We start from the raw sequence: 18300 nt of genomic DNA, 5'->3' as shown, positions 1-18300 counted from the left end.
TTAATTGGATAATCCAAATTGCCACTAGTTGTGAATGTGCGAGTGAATGTGAGTATGAATGGTTGTCTGTCCTTGTGTGTTAGCCCTGCGACAGACTGGCGACCTGTCCAGGGTGTACCCCGCCTCTCGCCCTATGACAGCTGGGATTGGCTCCAGCACCCCCCGCGACCCTGAAAAGGATAAGCGGTAGCGAATGGATGGATGGATGGATAAACAGCTTTTAATTGATAGTACTATTTATCTGATGCTGCCATATCAGATAAATAGTTTGTTTTTCATCGTCTTCTATCTAAATCACCAGGAAAATGATCAAAAAACATTCTCTTTTTGTATTTGATTATTCCTGCACCCAAGAAGGCAGCAGAATATAGCTGTTAAGGGGAAACAAATAGCAATGATAATTTTTATGTAAAGAACGTATAAGTCATTGGGTGTGATTGCTGCTTGTTATCACATCCAATATTGCAGAGTTCTTGCATGATGTTTACATGATGCCACATGCACAACCTCAGTAGTGGATATTTTGGACAAAGGATGTTGAAAAACTAGTAGGCAGGAGTTGTTGTGAAGGAGGATGTGCAGAGAGTTGGCATGGCAGAAGAGAATGCTATGGATAGAGTGAAATATAGGCAGCTAATTCACTGTGGCGACCCATTAGGAAGCAGCTAAAATAGGAAGTTGTAACACAATATTTATTTATACTAAAAATAACCCTCTAAAGTCTAACCTGTTGCTGGCTTCAGACAAGTGTTTTTTAAACATCTCTAAGTCCTGTAAGTCGTGAACCATTTGACTCTGCGCTTTTCAGTGATATTAAGGTCATTACGGTAATCCCAGGCACAGGGTGGCAGAAGCCTCAGGAAGACCAAATTGAGAGAAGAGAGTGTGTGAGTGTGATGCAGCTCTACAGAAGTCGTGAAAAGGAAATGACCATCTCTGGATAAAGAAGGGCCCAAGAGTACATCTTTCACAATCTTACAATACTGAGATTACAGCTATTAAGCAACTCTATGTGAATGGTATTCATGGCCATTGATCAATAGGCTTTGATCAAGGGTTGTTGATCAATTGCCATGACAGTTTGCATATTAATGATCAAGGAACTGACCTCATGGCCCATTGTTCATTCAGTGGGCTTGTTTCACTCATTGTGCAAATGTATTGTTTATAAGATTGCCCACAGTTAGCTGAGACTGAAGAAGTCACTTGGATGAGTGACGAAACGTTTTTCCCACTGAAAACGCTACGTCCAGATGAGCAGAATCAACCTTTTGCTTTATAGAAAACTGACATTTTTTTTGCTGTTTGCTGTGCTTTTTTTTTTTTTGCCAAGATTTGGATATGGCGCCTTGCCTGGGATTGCCGTGATGACCCTAATATCACTGAAAAGCACAGTGTTGCTGCTTTCAGGAAATGGAATTTGGCGATTGCACCAATGGTCCAAGAATAATAGCAGTTTGGCCTAAGAGTTTGACAAAAAACATAATTAGTATAATATTACTATAAAGATCACCACTAATTAATATTAATAGTATATTAATATAGAGATCTAGAGTCCTTCCTTTCCTCCTCCATACTTTTGTTTTCCCATCTTTATTGTAAAAGTTAATTGATTCAATCTCCAAAGAATTCCTCGCCAGCACTGTGCAGGGTATTTTAGCTATTTTCAAGCACAATGTAATCTGGATTGAAAAGTTCAACTTCAGTCATTTTATGCTTAATTTGCCATTGAAAGGCAATGGGACAGATCTCATCTCACCATGAAACTGCCTGTCCCTAAATTTTTCTGATTACTTTTAAACTGCTGAAAATAGTTATAGTCAATAGTTTTGTCAATTAAAGCTGGAAGTCTGCACTTTATTCACACCTTGAGCTTTGGGCAAAATTGCAAAAAAAAAGAAAGAAAAGGTAGCACTGTATGAGCTTTTTTTGTTTGGTTTTTTTTAAAGATTTTGGTCAAGTATAAAAAAAATTTAAAAAAAATTCTAGAAACATTTTCATCAAGATATAGCGATTTAAAGTGGGATAATGTGTTCAATTGTTTGACACTGAGCACAAAGATGATCATTACATGACCAAAGACTGTGCAGTTATGCAGTTTTTTTTTTGCATTTCAAAATACCATGTGATAGTCTATTTTTTCTTTTCCTTCCTGTTTTGCATAAGCAAGACAAAGTAATCCAGCTGGTATATAAAGAGATGAGTAAACAGACAGAGATCATTTCTTGTAGGCTTTATACCACTTACTTTCCAAAAGTTGAAGAGTTGAATTCCATTTCAATCAGAAAGGTATGTAATGTTAAATATGTTATCATTTTCCTACTTTACTTTGAACTAGCTGCTCAAAAACAACAATTTATAATTTCTTTGGTTCTTGTCTCTAGGATGAAGTGCACCATGCTGTTCCTTGTGCTGTCGATGGTTGTCCTCATGGCTGAACCTGGGGAGCCCTTTGTTCACCATATTGTCGATGGACTTTTTAGCGGTAATTCTGTTGATATTTTGACAATAATCATCTTGGCATGTGTAATTACTGTAATACTAATAACATACCCAGAAAAATTTAATTAACATTAAATACTGTAATGTTTACTATACTATAATACTCAGTACTATGTTTAGCAGTTTCTTTGATTGGGGTTTCTATATAATTCATAAGATTATTATTAGGGACGGGAAGAATTTGATTTAATTGATTCTGATTCCATTATCAATATCACTTATCGATTCGATACCTTATCGATTGCCACCACAATCTCTAAGCAGCATATCAAAGATATTACATTCATACAAATCAGTTACATCCTGTATGGTCATGCTTGTGAATGTTGGTTGTATTTCCCCTCTTTGTTGTGATCAGTATTGTATGTGTCAGCATTACTCAAAAACATTAAAGTAAAAAGTTATTAAACAGAACAATTTTCTTAAAATTACATTATTTAATTACACCCAGGAGAAAGACATTCATTATACTACTCATCACTTTTTAGTTGTAAATGCATATTTACACATCCGTAAAATGATCGGAAACACAACGTCTCATATTTACCAAATAACAATATAAGCCTACAGGGTAAAGCCCCACACACCAACAAAAATCCCTATCCTAATGAGGACACCCATATATTTCTCTTAGTATTTAGCCGATAACACAAATCAAAGATGAAAACCAGGACAAAGAGGCTTCAAAGCGATCATCACAGTGAATCTGCTGTCAAAATAGGAGGCTACAGAATGACTGCTCTTTTGAAGTTCAGTGGTGACTGACTTCACTGCTAATGACAGCTCACTTCATGACAGTGCTGGGCTGGGGTTTGCATTACTCAGCTTAAACATCACTGAGTTTTTGGCTAGTTTAGCGTTAGCATGTTGTCTCTGCGGGTACTTGCGAAGAACCGAAGTTGTGCTAACAGTATAATGGAGTTGTTTCTGTTTCTGGAGCAGTCTCCACTTTACCATTGTTCATTTAACGTTTTGTGCAACAAAAATAAAAGAAATATTCCATGTCCACGCTGTAGACTGCGCCACTAATTTCATTCTCCGACACACAAACTGAAATCAGCTGATTGTAGCAAGAGTCCAATAATCGATAAGCAGGATTGACAGAAAGGCAAACTAACGATTCCATGCAATTGGACTACTGGATCCAGTGCTCGATTCCCATCCCTATTTACTATACATATTAACACATACATATATTTTTTGACTTTTCAGAAAGGAACAACCTGTGTTCAGATTTGGACAACATATATAAATACTTGGGACTTCAGTCAGAATGACTACCAATCTCTTATCAGATCAGGCTTAAAAAAATGAAATGTGGGTTCCAGCATTTCTGAAACTGATCCATGAAAAAGTGCCTAAAATTGTGGGTACCACTGACTCATCTATTTCATTTCAAAATCTTTAAGGAGTGCCAGAGATTTGTGGAATTGCAATACTTTAGTACAGTACTACATATATTTACTTATAGCGAGCTTCGTCAAAGTCAGCTGTTAGCAAAAAAAAAAAGGTTTTACATTTGATCATGGTATTAAATACCGATACACAGACCTAATTTTGTATATGTAAAATGTTCACCACAAAATGTGAATTATAATGTATGGAATTCATGCTACAATATTTTTTTTATCTCTTTTCTTTTTTATTCAGTTGGCAGAAATATCCACAGGTAAGAACTTGTGCTTCTACAAGTCTTGCAAATGCTTGACAATTACTCTTGTTGCATCTAGTTCTTAACTGTTAATTCTCTCTCTCTCTCTCTCTCTCTCTCTCTCTGACTAAAAGACTCATCCACGGAGGGCATAACAAACAGCAACAACAGCAGCAAGAGCAGCTACGCCAACGCTTTTTTAACCGAGAACAGTTCGAACGGGAAAGGGCTGCTTTTAACTAGACTTCACCCTGAAAGACCAAGTCTAAATGTTTAATTTTTGTTAAAAAGAAATGCTTTCTGTGCTGGTTTAGCTCAGTGGAATGAGCAGGTGACCATATGCCACATAGCTGAGAGCGGCCGGCCAGGGTTCAAGTCCGACCCTTTGCTGCATATCTTCCCCTCTCTCCCCCAGCTTTCCTGTCAGCATTCACTGTCTCTATCTAATAAAGGCCAAAAAAAAATTAGAAAAAGAAATGCTTTCTGCTCTTCTGGGAAAAAGAAAAAAGACCTGCTTGGGCAGAGACAGTTGTTTTGAATACATCTTCAATAAACTGAAATCTCTGGCAACACTTGTGATGTGTCAAACAATTTACTGCTTGAACAAAACATTTTGAAGTAATGCTAAATGAAAGAGTAAATCTTGATGAACAAAAACATTTGTCCTTTGCCCTACCTAAATTATAAATCTGTATGGATCATTATTGTAATAACGTGAATTGTTGCTCTGACTTTCATGTAGTCATAGCAACTCATTATCCTTTTGTCATATATTTTTGCTGTTAATTAGTAACTTGAACTGTACAAACTATTATATACATTAGGGTAATGAAAATGGTTAGATATGCAACAGCAAAGGCAAACACATCTTACCTACTGTTATTCTTAAACTGTGTTTTGGGGGAAAATTTAGCCTCTCTATTTCACCCATTCAAATATTGAATGAAACAGCTCGTGGTCATCTAGGGACCAACCTAATGGTTGAGCCAGTGCTTTGAGAAAGACAAACAGCAATCTGTAGCATATGTAGGATATGCTGCATCTGCAGCATACAGTATCTGTAGGGGAAACTGAACACCCAGAGACTTTGTTTTTTTCTTTTCTCCTCTATACTTTAAAACAATAAAACCATCAAAATTATCATGAATCAGTTACAAGCAAGACTTTGAGAACTTATATGGTCAACCAGCAAGAGCATTATATCAGAATGGTATCAAAGACCAATGGCAGTGGTTGTTGATCAATGGCCATGGCAATTTGCATATTAATTATCAAGAAACTTACCTCACCGTGCATTGTTCACCCGTGCTGCTAGTTTCAGTCATGCAAATGTACTGTTCAAAAGGTTGGGGAAACCTGCAGTCATCTGAGATATAAGAAGTCACTTGGATGAGTGATGAAATCTTTCTCCCACTGACAATGCTACATTCAGATGAGCAGAGTCAACTTTTTGGGAGTGTGAATGTGAGCAGAACAGACGGAACAATTGACGGAAAAAGTGTGGACTTTATACCAGTTTTTAAATTGTGTTGATAGGCCACGGAAAACCAGAGTTATGATAAAAATATTTGCAATGTTTGTTTTTCTTCCCGAATGCTATCGTTGTTTATATTTACTGCAGGAAGAAACGGTAAAAACTGCGTTTTATAAGGAAAACGCTCGAAAGCACTCTCCATCTGTGAGCAAAAACAAAACCAAAAAAAACCTATACTGAAATATACTGAATGTTACAGGTGTTACAGGAGTGATACATCTCCTGTTATCAGGCCTGCAGGTATCAGGCTTGTGATGTTCTCCTTTATCTCATAGTGGACAGAAATTATTTTTTGGAGTGGCACAAATGATTTGTGTGGGATCAAATGTGATGCAGAACACCTGATTGTTCTGTAAATAGTTTGAAATGTTTATTTCAAAAAACACCTTGGCTGCATTTTTAGGTAAACAGCTGCAAAAAACTTTGTTGTTTGCATAACTCAGTTACTCCCCATACATACACCCCTAGAGCTCCTTCGTGGGCATGTAACAATCTAGAAGTCCCACAGGATCTTAGCTCAGTCATTCTCCACCACCCTTGGGGGTGTCTCCCATTTTGACTTCGGAACTTCCAGGCCATATTCGGCACAGTATACACACTCTGTATACTATGCCGGCCAATTGGTTATTGCGTTCCATGTATGCCCTGTCTGCTAGTATCGTGCACCCTGCAGTTATGTACAGGATTATCTCAGGGGGATCTTTACACAGCCTGCACCTGGGGTTTGATAGACCCCAGCCTAGACCTCCTCCTCTTTCTTAGGTTTCTGCTGCCTGAGGTATTCACTGAGCACGCGGTTGGGCCCATCTTCCTGACGCATTTGTGGATGTTCGTTGTCTCATTCTGAACTGGGGTACTGACACTCACTAGTCCCTGGCCTCCATCCTTCTGCTTAGCATACAGTCTCAGGGTGCTAGACTTGGGGTGAAACCCTCCATGCATGGTAAGGAGCTTCCTAGTCTTGATATCGCCTCCTTTGGCCACCTTATAATCCCAGCAGGGTACCTGATCCTGATCACGGGCAGGGCGTAGGTGTTGAAAGCAAGGATCTTGTTCTTACTGTTCAACTGACTTCCCAGGACTTGCCTGACCCTCTGCAGGTACTTGGTGGCTCCAGCTTTCCTAGCGGCCTCTTCATGGTTCCCATGTGCATGTGCCTCTCTTTGTTATCATCCAACTACATTTCTCCAGTCTGAATGACATTCCGATATCATTGCTGTATATGCTGGTGGTGTGGATCAGTGAATTGATGTCTCGTTCACTCTTGGGATACAGCTTGATGTCATTCATGTACAGGAGGTGGCTGACAACTGCTCCATTCCGTAGTCAGTATCACTAGCTAGTCTTGTCAATGATCTGACTGAGGGGGTTTAGGCCTATGCTAGGACTGTGCGATATGACCAAAATCTCATATCCCGATATAAGACATCTATCGTCCCGATAACAATATAAATCACAAAAATTTAACATTTTCTGTACATTCTGATAATCGCGGGCAGCTCGACTTGCATAAAGTATTTCCAGCTGGGCGTCGTGTACCTGGAGTCGAGTGTTTAAACCGAAGCATGAAACGATACATTTTTAGACATAAGTTGTAACGGCCGCCGTTTTCTTTGTGAGTATTTATTAGACGCCGTGCTGCGGGGAAAAGTCTGTTCTAACATTTGAGTCTAAGGTTTATTTTTTTAGCACCTGGTGGCTCTTTTTTGCTTCTCATCCGTAAATAATCTGCATACTCTTTTACGTGATTAAGTTTATTTTGAAAAGTCTCAACAGGATCTTGAGCTTTATTGTGAAAGGTTTATGTGGAAGATAAACAAGCGGACACGCGATGGTTTTACCGTCGTTGTTGCTAACGACAACGCATAAAAACAGTCGCTTGTCCGTCCGTAGTGTGGTTATATTAAATATAAGAGAAAGAGAGAACTTTAAGAAATTAATATAGCCACTACAGTCACCATCAAAACGATGAAAAAATATTGCCGTAAACAGTTTATTTTGTGACACCACGAAACAAACGATAGCGTAAAATGAAACGATAGACGTTTTTATATCGTCATCCAATATATATCGTTATATCAAACAGCCCTAGCCTATGCAGAACAGCAGTGGGGACAGCGCATCTTGGTAGATCCTGCACTTGATGGTGACTTGTGCTATGGTCTTGAAGTTGGCCTGCAGTGTTGTCCGCCACATCCCCACTGAGTTCCTGATTAAGGCTCTTAGGGTCCTGTTGATCTCTTATAGTTCTAGGCATTCCAGAATCCAGGTGTGGGGCACTGAGTCATAGACTTTCTAGTAGTCAATCCAAGCAGCGCACAGGTTGGTCAGCCTAGTCTTGTAGTTTCAGCTGACTGCTCGGTCCACCAGTAGCTGCTGTTTTGCATCTCTGGTATTCTTGCCAATTCCTTTCTGTGCCCCAGTCATGTATTGAACTATGTGTCTGTTCATCGTAGCTGCTATGATGCCTGACGTGAGCTTCCATGTGGTACTGAGGCAGGTTACTGCCCGGTAGTTGGATGGGACCGGTGCCTTCTGGTGATCCCTGGGGATCAGGACTGTCCAGCCTTTGGCTAGCCATTCCGGGTGTCTCTTGTCAACTTGCAGCTGGTTCATTTGTGCTCATGGAGTACAGTCCGCATCTTCAGCCAGTAGGTGTGAACCATGTTGGGACCTGGTGCTGTTCAACCCTTCATACTGGAGACCCTTTCTTGGACATCTGCCATGAAGGGGTATCTCTCTCTCTCTCTACACAGACAGACAGACAGACAGACAGACTGACTGACTGACTGACTTTCCTTACTGAGGAGTTGGCAACACTGGCCAGGGGCTGCGACACATTTATACAGCCCTATTTCGCATATGACTATGAAAGGCGTAAGAGGAAGTAGTTTCTTCCAATTTAGACGATCCGAACGATATAGTTTCTTTCCACTGTGTTCCTGTTAATGAAAGACTACAAATTTACCCCAAAGTACTAAAATATCGATATTTTAATATGAGAATCGATTCTAGAACATAAATTACTGGTATCGGAAGAATCGATATTTCAATATCGATCCGCACACCACTACAATTCAGACATAATTTTTCTCCCTTCAGCAGACAAACTTAAATCAAGTGATTGTAACACAAGTGCATCTGGAACCAATAAGCCGGATTGACAGGCAAGCAGACAAACCATTCCAAAGAAGTGAACTATTGAGAACTGAACCTCTCTACGAGAACTAGCTCCTAAATCCTATTCCTAGTTCTGCCCTTACATGTATGTCAACGGATGGGAAATATGAATTATTACAGACCAAAATGAAAATCTTATGTTTGCTGTAGTCATCCTAATTGATTTATGTATACTAGCATTCTAATTGTAGACAGAAAAAATATGGATATTTCAAATGATTATTCAAAAAACTCTTTAATCAGATCACCATCATAAATGGTGTGTGCCACAGCTTCAGTCATTTTATGTGCCTGATTGGCCATGGAACAAAAAAGGAACAGATCTCACCTAGCCATGAATCAATCTGTCAGTAAGTTTTCCAATTACTTTTTAACTCCTGGAAATCAGGGACTGTGTTTGAAAATGTTGGTAATGCCTGAACAATTATCTACATTTTTTTGTCAAAGGAAGCTGAAAGTCTCCACTTTATTCCCTTTTTTTTAAATTCTTGGCAAAATTACCGAAAAATGTAACTAACTCTATGAGCTTTCAAACTCTTTCATGAAGAGACGCTAATAAAAAGTGGGATATTCTGATCGTAAGAAGATGAACATCAATAAATCACGACATTGATGACCTTGGTGTATAAAAGACACAAAGATAACACCACTCTACAATCATACAAAATTGTATCAGAATTCATTCTGAACTTTTCAACCGCGCACAGGCAGAAACAATGAAACGCACACACATGCAAACATAACCTCATTGACAGAGATACAGTGGGGCAAAAAAGTATTTAGTCAGCCACCGATTGTGCAAGTTCCCCCACCTAAAATGATGACAGAGGTCAGTAATTTGCACCAGAGGTACACTTCAACTGTGAGCGACAGAATGTGAAAAAAAAAATCCATGAATCCACATGGTAGGATTTGTAAAGAATTTATTCGTAAATCAGGGTGGAAAATAAGTATTTGGTCAATAACAAAAATACAACTCAATACTTTGTAACATAACCTTTGTTGGCAATAACAGAGGTCAAACGTTTACTATAGGTCTTTACCAGGTTTGCACACACAGTAGCTGGTATTTTGGCCCAGTCCTCCATGCAGATCTTCTCGAGAGCAGTGATGTTTTGGGGCTGTCGCCGAGCAACACGGACTTTCAACTCCCGCCACAGATTTGCTATGGGGTTGAGGTCTGGAGACTGGCTAGGCCACTCCAGGACTTTCAAATGCTTCTTACGGAGCCACTCCTTTGTTGCCCGGGCGGTGTGTTTTGGATCATTGTCATGTTGGAAGACCCAGCCTCGTTTCATCTTCAAAGTTCTCACTGATGGAAGGAGGTTTTGGCTCAAAATCTCACAATACATGGCCCCATTCATTCTGTCCTTAACACGGATCAGTCGTCCTGTCCCCTTGGCAGAAAAACAGCCCCATAGCATGATGTTTCCACCCCCATGCTTCACAGTAGGTATGGTGTTCTTGGGATGCAACTCAGTATTCTTCTTCCTCCAAACACGACGAGTTGAGGTTATACCAAAAAGTTCTACTTTGGTTTCATCTGACCACATGACATTCTCCCAATCCTCTGCTGTATCATCCATGTGCTCTCTGGCAAACTTCAGACGGGCCTGGACATGCACTGGCTTCAGCAGCGGAACACGTCTGGCACTGCGGGATTTGATTCCCTGCCGTTGTAGTGTGTTACTGATGGTGACCTTTGTTACTTTGGTCCCAGCTCTCTGCAGGTCATTCACCAGGTCCCCCCGTGTGGTTCTGGGATCTTTGCTCACCGTTCTCATGATCATTTTGACCCCACGGGATGAGATCTTGCGTGGAGCCCCAGATCGAGGGAGATTATCAGTGGTCTTGTATGTCTTCCATTTTCTGATGATTGCTCCCACAGTTGATTTTTTCACACCAAGCTGCTTGCCTATTGTAGATTCACTCTTCCCAGTCTGGTGCGGGTCTACAATACTTTTCCTGGTGTCCTTCGAAAGCTCTTTGGTCTTGGCCATGGCGGCGTTTGGAGTCTGACTGTTTGAGGCTGTGGACAGGTGTCTTTTATACAGATGATGAGTTCAAACAGGTGCCATTCATACAGGGAACGAGTGGGGGACAGAAAAGCTTCTTACAGAAGATGTTACAGGTCTGTGAGAGCCAGAGATTTTCCTTGTTTGAGGTGACCAAATACTTATTTTCCACCCTAATTTACGAATAAATTCTTTACAAATCCTACCATGTGAATTCATGGATGTTTTTTTCACATTCTGTCTCTCACAGCTGAAGTGTACCTCTGGTGCAAATTACTGACCTCTGTCATCATTTTAAGTGGGGGAACTTGCACAATCGGTGGCTGACTAAATACTTTTTTGCCCCACTGTACATGAAGAATTACAAATACAAGTGTGTTTCTTTAAAACACACATGCAATGAAGTGTTAGGTCATTTGGGGAACTGGTTGCACAATATCTCTTTATCATCCCTATGTAAATTATTGGAAATTAGCATATGCTGAGTTACTGACCTCTGTCATCATTGTAAGTGGGGGAACTTGCACAATCGGTGGCTGACTAAATACTTTTTTGCCCCACTGTAATTGCTCATTGTACATTACAAAATACCATGTAATAATCTGCTTTTTCCATCCTGTATTGCACAAGCAACACATAAAGTAATTCAACAACTGGTATATAAAGAGATGCGCAAACACACAGCGATCATTACTTGTAGGCCTTACACCACTTACTTTCCATAGACAACAGTTGAATTCCCTCTCAATCAGAAAGGTATGTATTAAATATATCCTTACTTTACTTACAACCTATATAATTAAAAAAAACTACTTAAACTTGATAACTCAAAAAGAGCCATTAAATTCAACTTAAATAAAGTAATAGGATTTCTTTGATTCTTATCTCTAGGATGAAGTGCACTATACTGTTCCTTGTGCTGTCGATGGTCGTCCTCATGGCTGAACCTGGGGAAGGCTTTTTTTCCCATATTATTGGCGGACTTATTCATGGTAATTTTGTTGATATTTAGATTTTTTTTACCCATTATGAGAGGGATTTTTTTTTTTTTTTTACAGTAAGCGGTTCTCATGGTATTCTAACAATCATCATCTATGTAGAAATTGTAGAAAATGTATGAATGGAGATGTGTAACTACTGTAATAACATTACAGTGTTTAATGTTAATTTAATGTTGGACTACTATGTTTACCAGTTTCTTTGTTCGCATTTCCTATGTAAATCATAAGTTTACTATATGCATAACCATAAACACATACATATACATTAAACATTTAATACATTTAAAATCTTAGAAAGAAACACACCAACGTTTAAGTTTGGACAATAGCATATAGGGGTACTTTCATTATTTTACACGGGAACCTTATGAGGATGAGAACCAATTTCTCTGAAAAAGTGAGGTGTCTGATTTTATTTAAAAGCAACAGCTAATGTCAGATTTGGCTGGAGGCTTATGGGCTTAAAAATTTAAAGTTGACCTGTAAAATTGTCTAATATTGAAAACATCTTACCCTCTGCCTCATTTATTTTACCTTTGTTTACTTAAAATTAGGAATGCCAGTGATCATTACTTCCTCACTATAATACAGTTAACACAAAAAAATAAGCTAGCTTCCTCAAAGTCTTTTATCAGCAAAAAATTGTTTTTTGGCCGTGGTATCAGATACCATGATCACAGCTCAATTATCATTTCTAGACAAAGCTAATTTAGGATAAGTAAGTTGTACACTACAGTTACGGTAACAGCATTATACATCCTGCATTACTGTGTTTTATATTATATGAATTATAGTATGGTAAGATGTACACTACAGGCACATTCCCTTTGAATGGTATAATTGCATTGTACATCCTGCATTAATATTATATGTATAATACTGTGTCAAATTCATACTACATTATTTCCATCTCTTTTTTCTTTTATTCAGCTGGCAAGGCTATCCATGGGTAAGAACTTGTGCTTCTACAATTATTGCAAATGCTTGACAACTACTCTTGTTGCATCTGGATCTAAATTGTCATTTCTCTCTGACCACAGCTTAATACAACGTCGCAGACGAAGAGGAGAACTGCAGGTAGAGCAGGAACTGCATCAACAACTGCAGCAACTGAAACAACTTCAGCAACAGGAAAAGCTGAACCAACGCTTTAACCGAGAGCAGCTCAAACGAGAGAGAGTTGTTTTTAACTAGACTTCCACCCGAAAGAGAAAGTCTAAAACTCTTTACTGTTGTTGAAAAGAATGCATAACCGAATTAACATAACCACGCGTGGCTTTAAGACATGTTTGAATGATTGAGTACATGATGAGATGATTTAAAGAGACAAATAAGTTGTTCTGAATAAATTCTCAATAAGGTTAAATATTCTGCATCACTTGTAATGTGTAGAACTGCTTTATTATTTCACCAACCCATTTTAATATAATGCTAAAAAATAAATCTGCATGCACAAAAACATTTGTCCTTAAAGGACACAGTGGTTTGAATTATTGTTGAAGTAATTTGAAACTTTTCTGTGACCTTTATATAGTCATAAATATCTTAACCACTTTCAATACTACAGTATGTTCATTTTAAATGTTTTTAAAATTCAGGTTATAGGTCTCTTAAGTTGTCTGTAATGAAGTTTTTGATATTCCAGGACTGCAAAGTGTTGTTAAATCCAAACTTGGTGCCACGTCTTGGTGAGAAGAAAGTAATACAAATAGACAAACAGATAAACTGACAAGAAGGAAAAACTGCAAATGCATTTGAATTTATAAATGATAAAATATGGGATGTGGATTTTTTTTTTTTTTGCATTGTGGTGACGTTAGAACATGTGACTCAGGAGTTAGAGTAGATTGTCATTCAATCACCAGCAATGAAAAACAGAAAAATGATCCTACAGCTTAATTAAAAAAAAAAAAAAACATAATAAATTACAGTATATTTTTAACAAAAACATCTCAGCTAAATAGAAGAATGGAGCACTAATAAAGTGGTGTATTAGTAACACATCTAGGCTGTTTCTGGGGCTTTCAATGGGAATGTGCTAAAGGAGTTATTAAAAACGTCTTCACACTGGATTCCAATTCACATGATGAGCAACCTGGTTAGAAATCAGGAACTTATCTGTTCAGATGATAAATTGCACAGAGCTTGTTTACTTAATGCAGTGGTTCCCAAACTTTTTTTTACTATGCCCCTCTTTGTTTTACAAGAAAAATGTTTGCGCCCCCCCCGCACAAACACATCCTCCAACCACACACCACTGTTGTGATGTGTGGTCCAACTATGTATAAACACACACACACACACAAAGTAACTCCTAAGTGAAGGTGCCTATTTCGGGTCACTTTTGCCGGTGTTGTGCCAAAAAGTGATTGCCTGCCAAAAAGTGATTTCCAATGTTTCTGTGTATTTTTTCTTTTTTTTTCTTTCTGCAACTCCGACAGTTGGCTAACCTCCCTCCGTGCTACCTTGATCTTAGCCTCTAGCCTCCTTCTCCATGGAGGGTACTGCCCCTTGTGGCTGTTCAACTTGTAGCCAAGCATCTCACTGATCACTGCTGCGGTATTGTAGATCAGCTTGTTAGTGTCGGTAATCGTGGCTGTAGGTATCGTCCGTAGTGCTGCATTAACATCATCTAGCAGACCTTCTGAAGGTACTTCACGTAATCTTGGTAACCGGCTACGGGGGTCCAGGTTTCAAGCTTGGCCATGATCCTATCTTTCAGGTCAGTTCCTCTCGCACTCAACGATCCTTCTCCTATCGCACTTGGGGCTTGGTACCCAATCTCGGGTGGGGGTGATGATATCTCCCCCCTGACCTGGCGTCCTGGCTCCCCCTTGCCGTAGCATTTATGTTGTAGCTCATCAATCTCTAGGTGTGAGAGCAGTCCCTTCTTTCGAATGTTGGAACACTGAGCTACTAGTTGTTTCGCCGTCATTGTGGATGTTGGGTATCGAAGAATCCATAGGTCCCGCCAGGGTTACTTGCGTAGTAGCCTTCCAACAACGCCCTGTTTTTGTCTCTTGCCCACCGATGCCTTCTTGTTCGAGTAGCCCACTTCTCGTCAGGGTGCCCTGGTTCCTCAACACCTGACGCGGACCTTGTTGATCCGGGCGACATCCGAGCCGGCATGCCTTCATGTTTATCTGTCTCGCTCATGTCTGTAGGCTTGCTTAGCATAGGGGGTCTAGCCTTAGGACCCTTACTGGATACAGACACCCCAGGCGGGAATCCAAATTGCAATCCTCTGCTCCAAAGGAGTGTAGTCTAACCACTACGCTATCCAGCTGCTATATATATATATATATATATATATATATATACACACACACACACACACACACACACACACACATATATATAGATAGACTGACTGACTGACTTTCCTTACTGAGGAGTTGGCAACACTGGCCAGGGGCTGCGACACATTTATACAGCCCTATTTCGCATATGACTATGAAAGGCGTAAGAGGAAGTAGTTTCTTCCAATTTAGACGATCCGAACGATATAGTTTCTTTCCACTGTGTTCCTGTTAATGAAAGACTACAAATTTACCCCAAAGTACTAAAATATCGATATTTTAATATGAGAATCGATTCTAGAACATAAATTACTGGTATCGGAAGAATCGATATTTCAATATCGATCCGCACACCACTACAATTCAGACATAATTTTTCTCCCTTCAGCAGACAAACTTAAATCAAGTGATTGTAACACAAGTGCATCTGGAACCAATAAGCCGGATTGACAGGCAAGCAGACAAACCATTCCAAAGAAGTGAACTATTGAGAACTGAACCTCTCTACGAGAACTAGCTCCTAAATCCTATTCCTAGTTCTGCCCTTACATGTATGTCAACGGATGGGAAATATGAATTATTACAGACCAAAATGAAAATCTTATGTTTGCTTTAGTCATCCTAACTTATTTATGTATACTAGCATTCTAATTGTAGACAGAAAAAATATGGATATTTCAAATGATTATTCGAAAAACTCTTTAATCAGATCACCATCATAAATGGTGTGTGCCACAGCTTCAGTCATTTTATGTGCCTGATTGGCCATGGAACAAAAAAGGAACAGATCTCACCTAGCCATGAATCAATCTGTCAGTAAGTTTTCCAATTACTTTTTAACTCCTGGAAATCAGGGACTGTGTTTGAAAATGTTGGTAATGCCTGAACAATTATCTACATTTTTTTGTCAAAGGAAGCTGAAAGTCTCCACTTTATTCCCTTTTTTTTAAATTCTTGGCAAAATTACCGAAAAATGTAACTAACTCTATGAGCTTTCAAACTCTTTCATGAAGAGACGCTAATAAAAAGTGGGATATTCTGATCGTAAGAAGATGAACATCAATAAATCACTACATTGATGACCTTGGTGTATAAAAGACACAAAGATAACACCACTCTACAATCATACAAAATTGTATCAGAATTCATTCTGAACTTTTCAACCGCGCACAGGCAGAAACAATGAAACGCACACACATGCAAACATAACCTCATTGACAGAGATAATTGCTCATTGTACATTACAAAATACCATGTAATACTCTGCTTTTTCCATCCTGTATTGCACAAGCAACACATAAAGTAATTCAACAACTGGTATATAAAGAGATGCGCAAACACACAGCGATCATTACTTGTAGGCCTTACACCACTTACTTTCCATAGACAACAGTTGAATTCCCTCTCAATCAGAAAGGTATGTATTAAATATATCCTTACTTTACTTACAACCTATATAATTAAAAAAAACTACTTAAACTTGATAACTCAAAAAGAGCCATTAAATTCAACTTAAATAAAGTAATAGGATTTCTTTGATTCTTATCTCTAGGATGAAGTGCACTATACTGTTCCTTGTGCTGTCGATGGTCGTCCTCATGGCTGAACCTGGGGAAGGCTTTTTTCCCCATATTATTGGCGGACTTATTCATGGTAATTTTGTTGATATTTAGATTTTTTTTACCCATTATGAGAGGGATTTTTTTTTTTTTTTTACAGTAAGCGGTTCTCATGGTATTCTAACAATCATCATCTATGTAGAAATTGTAGAAAATGAATGGAGATGTGTAACTACTGTAATAACATTACAGTGTTTAATGTTAATTTAATGTTGGACTACTATGTTTACCAGTTTCTTTGTTCGCATTTCCTATGTAAATCATAAGTTTACTATATGCATAACCATAAACACATACATATACATTAAACATTTAATACATTTAAAATCTTAGAAAGAAACACACCAACGTTTAAGTTTGGACAATAGCATATAGGGGTACTTTCATTATTTTACACGGGAACCTTATGAGGATGAGAACCAATTTCTCTGAAAAAGTGAGGTGTCTGATTTTATTTAAAAGCAACAGCTAATGTCAGATTTGGCTGGAGGCTTATGGGCTTAAAAATTTAAAGTTGACCTGTAAAATTGTCTAATATTGAAAACATCTTACCCTCTGCCTCATTTATTTTACCTTTGTTTACTTAAAATTAGGAATGCCAGTGATCATTACTTCCTCACTATAATACAGTTAACATAAAAAAAAAAAAAAGCTAGCTTCCTCAAAGTCTTTTATCAGCAAAAAATTGTTTTTTGGCCGTGGTATCAGATACCATGATCACAGCTCAATTATCATTTCTAGACAAAGCTAATTTAGGATAAGTAAGTTGTACACTACAGTTACGGTAACAGCATTATACATCCTGCATTACTGTGTTTTATATTATATGAATTATAGTATGGTAAGATGTACACTACAGGCACATTCCCTTTGAATGGTATAATTGCATTGTACATCCTGCATTAATATTATATGTATAATACTGTGTCAAATTCATACTACATTATTTCCATCTCTTTTTTCTTTTATTCAGCTAGTAAGCCTATCCATGGGTAAGAACTTGTGCTTCTACTATTATTGCAAATGCTTGACAACGACATGTGCTGCATGTGGAGCTAAACTTTAACTTCTCTCTGACCACAGAAATACAGACCGTAGACGAAGAGGGGAACAGCAGCTAGAGCAGGAACTGCATCAACAACTGCAGCAACTGGAACAACTTCAGAAACAGGAGAATCTGAACCAACGCTTTAACCGAGAGCAGCTCAAACGAGAGAGAGTTGCTTTTAACTAGACTTCCACCTGAAAGAGAAAGTCTAAAACTCTTTACTGTAGTTGAAAAGAATGCTTTCTGCGCCTCTGAAAAACAAACGAATTAACATGACCTGCTATGGCTTTAAAATGTGTCTGAATGATTGATGACATGATGGGATGATTTAAAGAGACAAATGAGATGCATTGAGTAAATTTTCAATAAGGTTCAATAATTTTCTGCAACACTTGTAATGTGTAGAACTACTTTACTGTTTCAGCAACACATTTTATTATAATGCTAAAGC

The 18300-nt window shown here is 38.5% G+C and overlaps 3 protein-coding genes across 3 annotated transcripts in view; 2 read left to right on the top strand and 1 right to left on the bottom strand.

The window, feature by feature from the left end:
- The window catches only part of LOC120725257 (exostosin-1), a 289966-nt gene that overhangs the window by 110175 nt on the left and 161491 nt on the right, over positions 1-18300 (bottom strand). The window lies entirely within an intron of this gene.
- On the top strand, positions 2184-4725 carry LOC120725279 (moronecidin-like). The gene is made up of 4 exons (XM_040018073.1): positions 2184-2289; positions 2385-2485; positions 4153-4171; positions 4288-4725. The coding sequence occupies exons 2-4, from the start codon at positions 2386-2388 to the stop codon at positions 4394-4396; spliced, it is 228 nt and encodes a 75-aa protein (XP_039874007.1). The 5' UTR covers positions 2184-2289; position 2385; the 3' UTR covers positions 4397-4725.
- Positions 11473-13342, top strand: LOC120725277 (moronecidin-like). Its single transcript, XM_040018069.1, has 4 exons — positions 11473-11638; positions 11774-11874; positions 12814-12832; positions 12924-13342. The coding sequence occupies exons 2-4, from the start codon at positions 11775-11777 to the stop codon at positions 13075-13077; spliced, it is 273 nt and encodes a 90-aa protein (XP_039874003.1). The 5' UTR covers positions 11473-11638; position 11774; the 3' UTR covers positions 13078-13342.

The sequence above is a fragment of the Simochromis diagramma genome, unplaced genomic scaffold (assembly GCF_900408965.1).
Source record: "Simochromis diagramma unplaced genomic scaffold, fSimDia1.1 OVJJ01000802.1, whole genome shotgun sequence".
NCBI lineage: Eukaryota > Metazoa > Chordata > Actinopteri > Cichliformes > Cichlidae > Simochromis > Simochromis diagramma.
The sequence above is the reverse complement of the archived record's forward strand: the minus strand, read 5'-3'. Positions and strand labels throughout refer to the sequence as shown.